The sequence below is a fragment of the Haliaeetus albicilla genome, chromosome 26, assembly GCF_947461875.1.
Source record: "Haliaeetus albicilla chromosome 26, bHalAlb1.1, whole genome shotgun sequence".
Lineage (NCBI taxonomy): Eukaryota > Metazoa > Chordata > Aves > Accipitriformes > Accipitridae > Haliaeetus > Haliaeetus albicilla.
In genome coordinates, this window is record NC_091508.1 from 14,305,166 (window position 1) to 14,311,165 (window position 6,000).

Here is a 6,000-nt window from a genome sequence, read left to right on the forward strand (position 1 = left end):
CCTCCAGCCTCTCCATCCCACTCTGCAAAAACAGGAGTTGTTGACAAAACCAAGGATGGCAAAACCCCGCTCGAGTGTTTTCAGAAAAAGCAGTAAACTCAAACAATTTGCAGGGAACTAAGTGCTTTCCCTTATTTTAATGCGTTCTTACCCTAAAGAGGGGAAGTTCAAGTTACAAGATGGCTTCAGGAAAAGTTAAGAAAGAAGATAGAAGAAGTGGCACTGAACTGCTGAGGAGATGGCAGAGCTGCACAGCTTCGAGAAGCAGGGGATAATCATCAGCCACGCACAGGGGCCATGGTGGGACACCGGTAATGTAGATGCACAAGCACCTTTTCTGACAACCACTGAAACAAAGCACCCTGTAGCACTGCAGACGCCTGTCAAACAGCATCCATTAGAGCCATTTATGAGAAGTGTGTAGTAAACTGTTCTTATGTAAGCCACTACCGGGTAAGAGCAGTGATGAAAATTTGTCTGCCTCTTTCCTTCTCTCTCCTCTATATATATCTGCTCACACATAGACAGAGCTCATCTAAATTAGCTCGGAAGCTAACTGCTTCATTCCCTGAATTGCACTTAAAGCAGGCTACGCTGCTTGTGGAGCAGCTATTGTACAGAACACATGGCTGCTGACTAAATCAAGATACATACCTTAGAGAGACCTCATCGTACAAGAATAAAGTCAATGATAGGCTGCTCCATTTGCCAGCGTGACACTAGAAGAATTAGAGGGGGGGGAGAAAAATACCGCAAAGCATCAGTTGTATCCAAGGTTAAGGAAAGGGCAGGATGCTTTTTCAGGAAAGGGGATGCACAGCAATACATAATGCACTGGTGGCAAAGTTACATTTGTCATTTCCTGCCACCACTGTGCTTCGCTGGGTAATTCTGTAGTAATGTAACTGGGGAGTAGGGGGAGAAACATCCTTCTTGTCCACAACACAAGACAGAAAAAATAAACCGAGGTGTAGAAAATACAGAAACTGAGACACCCCACTGAAGAAGGGACATGGAGCGAACTAGAGCGGCCGATCGGCATTTCGGTGGCAGGTCCCCTGCTGCAATCCGGGAAGGATGCAACAAGGAAACAAAGTTTTCTACCTCCGTTGAGAAAGGACAAAACCCTTCCCTCCTGGCCTCCCCACCTGCTCGCAGGGGGTGTCTGCAGGCTGGACCCGTGGCGGAGGGCTCCTGGCTGAGCGGATGCTGCTGGCGGAGCATCTTCAGGCTCCCGCACGCTCCCCGCGCACCACTCGCGACCCGCCGCTCACGCGGGCGAGCGAGCAGCTGCTGCTCCTGCTGCTGCATCCTACTCCTGCTGCCACTGCTGCTCCTGCTGCCACTGCTGCTGCATCCTGCTCCTGCTCCCGCTCCTCCTGCTGCTGCTCCTGCTCCCGCTGCTGCTGCTCCCACTGCTGCAAGCACACCGTGGGGCCAGGGGTCGGCTGCGTGGGGGTTTCCTAGTGCTGCTTTCTCCTTTCATCTCAGTCCTGCAGTGGCTCCTACGGACCAGTTTCCCCGCAGGCAGGGATGCAACCCTGGAAGCTCTCGCTTTATGCACTTACACTTAAGTGAATAAAATCTCATACTGTCGGGGAACAGAAAAAGTTGCTTCCTCCCTAGAAGGAAGAACCCTTTAAAGAAAAGGGACACAGAGCACTGCATGTGCTTTGTACCAGCCACCGACTTAGAGCATCTGTCTCCTCAGCCTATTTTAACTTCGTCTGCCCTTAAAAAGAACCAGCAGAAGATGTGGTGTTTAGGGACATGGTTTAGCAGTGGACTTGGCAGTGTTAGGTTTAGGGTTGGACTCGACGATCTTCAAGATCTTTTCCAACGACCATTTCTAAACGATTCTATGATTCTAAGTTTCACACTGCTGCAGACAAGGCTCTGGCACCTGCCAGCCTTCAGCTACAGATCCCCTGCCCTGCTTTAATGCAAAGGAGTGCCGAGAGGCACAGGAACCACTCCAGCATCGGGAGACTTACCAAGCTGGGAGTTGCTGAACAGGCCCAGGACTACAGACTGCCTACTTAAACACAGCACTTAAACAAACTCATGGCCACCAAGCAAGGCAATGTTTTATTTCATGCTTCCTGGCCTGGAAAGACTTTATAGCCCTGCAGAACGGGGTGGTCTGTAGTATCAGCACCAGAATTCAGCTCTGCCTGCTTTATGCTTTGTTCTTTTTTTTTTTTTTTCTTTCAAAAATCCCTCCAGGATGCCAGTCAGGGTGGCTGTCCTGAGGTGTGTGCTTTAGAAGGTCTTCCTACTCCATCCCTACCCCCACGAGGCCAGAAAGTGGTCTTTGCTAGCAGCGAGAGCCTGCACTCAAAGACATTTAAGAGCCATCAACACATTTGCAACCGGCAGGACATCAGCTCTTACGTGTCTTCCTGAGCTCAGGCCCAGACAGCCACGAAACATGTTTGGCAACATGCATAAATACATATAAGCATCAGAAATCAGCTAGCAATAAGGGCTACCAAAGATTTTGGCAAAGAGAAGCCACTGTTTAAAGCAATCCCTGCCCCCAAGTCACTCCAAAGCCATTCGACTGACCTCCCACACGCAACGTGCTTTTCACCTCCAAGAGCCCATTACAAGGCAGCAGCAGCTCTCGGGTTCCCGACCAGTGATAAACTTAGAAAAGGATGCAGGGAGGGGGAAAAAACCACTACAGAAAACTCCAGCCTTACTTCCTGCACTAGAAAAACAAGCCAGCGGAAATCATCCAAAGCACTCACCCAGAAAAGAGTTAACTGCAAGCGAGACTCAGTTGCCACACCAGGAGACGGGAAGAAATGCAACAAATTCAAAATATCAGAGCATCCACAGCAATTCATGAGCTAGACCTTGGGGAAGGACAAGTGTTTTACCTTCTCGGGAGGCAACGTGCTGATTAATTTCAGGACCGTGATGAAGCCATCCCACCATGGGCAAAGCTTCCATTTATCTTGCAATCTGCCTGATGCCTGTGGGTTCGGGGAAACAGGAGGGGATGTCTTGGGGTCTTTTGTCCATGAAGAGTCAGCGAAAAAACACAGTTTTGCACAAGACATGCTACATATCCGAGAGTACACGCATAACCAATAACCCAGGCAAGTGAAAGAGAATTTTTTAGACCAAGACGTGGTCTCTTTACTGCCAGTCACTCACAGAAATAGGATTTGCTATACAAGATCACGTCTCTGATCTATCAAGACAAATTTCTCTCCTCCAACTTGAGCTATTACCTAAGCTACACACAGAGGGGTTTCTTTGCCTTCTCATACATTTAGATCAGTGCGCAATTCACACCCAGTCCCTAAAGAAACTGTACTCTAATCTGAAAATTCAACTCGGTGAACCATGAAACTTCTTGTTACTTTTAATCACTGTAAGGTAAATGTCATTCCTACTGCATCAAACCTTTGATTTTTCACTTTTATTACTTGAAATAGAGTATCTGGTTTGTTTGGGATTTTTGCAGTTGACCAACCGTGTCTAAGGAAGCCACACTGCAAAGCCAAAACCCCAGAGGCTCAAGAAGTACCATCAACTTATTTATTACAGGCGCTTGCTACAAGAAAGCTTCACAGAAGGTAAAATGAGAGGACCGGGAGACACAGACAGTCATTTTCCTACCCTGGCGCATCGCATCCAGCAAAAGGCAGTTGCTTCCACAAGGCGTGGGAAGGGACTTGCGGTAGGTGCCCACCAGCTCAGACTGGGCGCGGGCACACCTCGACACGCCTGACGCACGCAGGGCGATGCGCTGGAAGTCACAACCCTGCGGTGTCAAGCAGAGTCTCGGAGCCAAAGTTAAGCAGGTACTCGAATTATCCTAGCTTCAGACACCGAAAAAGCAAAAAAGCTAGTGGATAAAGAAGGGATCAACAAAAAAACCTTCGGTGACCTGGCAGAGTAAACACCGCGCTGTCCATACGGCATTCTGAACAGCTCCCTTGGAGGATCCCCAGGCTGATTAAGGCACAGAAAAGGATAAAAGTGACAAGAGGCAGCTCGAGCAGCCCATCTGAGACAACAGGATCCGGCACCAAGACGAAAGTACGACAACAGAATTATTTCTAGTCCCATCCCCCTCCCCACAAAAGCTGAGATAGGAGGAAAGTCTGCAGGCGTTCGCCACAGACCCAGGCGCTGGAGTTGTGCATGGAGCAAGAGGGAGCTTCGAGAATTAAGACGAAGCGTTTATAAAATTAGGCTCTGGCTAGAAAAACAGCCTCTCCCGTCCTCCCAGCCTCGGCGGTACCTCCTCCAGGGCTAAGCGTTCAAGTTGGAGCCCAAGAGGCAGCACCCATCACTTTTACAGCCTGAGCGGAGACGCTTTACTCCCAGGGCTTTCAAAAGGCAGGAGCCCTCAGGCCCTGCTAAAAAAAAACCCCTCCCCAGGAGGAAAAAAAACAAAACCAAAAAACCAAAAACGCCCAAAAAACCCAAAGCACAGGGTGCAGCAAGGGCAGGGTTCGGAAGCTCCAAAACACAAGCAGGCTGTCCGCGCTGAGGGGAGGCTGAAGGCAAACCCCGGCGCAGGAGGGTGACGGCCGGGAGCCGGCTGCCCGCACCGGGATGCTCCGCGACCCGGGGAGGTGCGGGGCTGGGGGGGACGGGACGGGACGCGGCCGGGGGAAGCGGTGCGGACGCCTACCCAGGGTGAAGAAGGGCAGCTCGGTGTTATCCAGGTCGTCCTGCACGGCGACGCGGCCGGGCAGCTCGCTGCGGACGAAGAGCAGCAAGCGGGAATCGGCGGCGGCGGCGGCGGCGGCGGCGGCGGGCGGCGGGGCGCCGCTCCAGCTGATGTCGTTCTCGCGGAGCACCGGCAGCGTGGACACCGTGACCGTCTTCACTCGGCACGGACCGGGGGGTTCCCGCGACGCCGCCGCGCCGGGCCCGCCGCCCAACATCACCGGCAGCAGCACCACCACCGCCGCCACCGCCACCGGGGGCGGCGAGGCGGCGAGGCGGCGGCGCGGCGGAGCGGCCATGCCGGGCCGGAGCCAGGCGCAGGAGAACCGCGGCGAGCCGAGGGGGAGGCGAGCGGAGCCGGGCGCACTGAGCCGCCCCAGCCCGCCGCCGCCGCCGCCGCCGCCCGGCTCCGCCTCCCGCCCCGCCCGCTCCCGCCGCCGAATCGCCGTTCCGGGGGACCCTCTGCCGCTCCCCGGCGGCCGAACGGCGGCGGGAGGAGGGGGGGGGGTGGGGGGCAGGCGGAGGATGGGCCGCCCGGGGCGGGGGGGAGCACGGCCGGCTTGAGCCCGCCCCGGTGCGCCGGGGCACGGCTCTCGCCCCGGCGCTTCAACGCCGCTTAACTCCCGCCGGCCCCGCGCTACCTGTGGCGGCCCCTCCGCTCCCCCGGCCCGGCAGCCCCTCACGGCCGCCTTGGCCCCCTTCCCTCCGCTCCCCCGGCCCGGCAGCCCCTCACGGCCGCCTTGGCCCCCTTCCCTCCGCTCCCCCGGCCCGCGCTCTCCCTCTGCCGTTGGCTCGGCCGCTGCCCTGCGCCCGTCGCCGCCTCCTCTCCTCCCCGGCCAAATCCAGGTCTCCCTGCTCTGCAACACCCACCCCCCCCCCCGGCAACGGGATCGGGCTCCTTGCCCTAGACCTGCGGGCTACCCCTCCCTTTCGGGCGATTGCCGGGGTGCCAGAGCACAGAAATATGCTTTCTGTCAGCTTCGACTAGGCGTTGGGCTTTCGGACGCGAAGAGGCACCTCCAGCGTCCAGGGCGCGGGAAGGTGGCTTCGCAATGCAAGCCCGGAGGAGACAAACCGGTGACCTCCATCCAGCAAAGACTTTTGACCTGGTCTTTAACAGCCGGCGTTGACGTGGGAGCCGGAGAAAGACACGATGCCGAGGTCTGCTCACAGATTCCGGTATCTGTCCATTGCACCGGTGCCACCTGAGGGCTGGAGTTGGTGCTTGAAGACAAACCAGGCGAGCTCCGCTGCCGCGGTTTTGGCTCAACGCTCTGCCTTGAGCGGCGACGGAGCTAAGTGGCT

The 6,000-nt window shown here is 55.6% G+C and overlaps 1 protein-coding gene across 2 annotated transcripts in view; it reads right to left on the reverse strand.

The window, feature by feature from the left end:
- Positions 1–5,215, reverse strand: part of ASTN2 (astrotactin 2) — a 360,503-nt gene extending 355,288 nt beyond the window's left edge. For both annotated transcript variants that reach the window (XM_069771376.1, XM_069771377.1), the window contains exon 1: positions 4,658–5,215. In XM_069771376.1, coding sequence (XP_069627477.1) covers positions 4,658–4,994 — 337 coding nt within the window. In that variant the 5' untranslated portion in view covers positions 4,995–5,215. The remainder of the gene's footprint in view (positions 1–4,657) is intronic.
- Between the last annotated feature and the right edge of the window lie 785 nt (positions 5,216–6,000).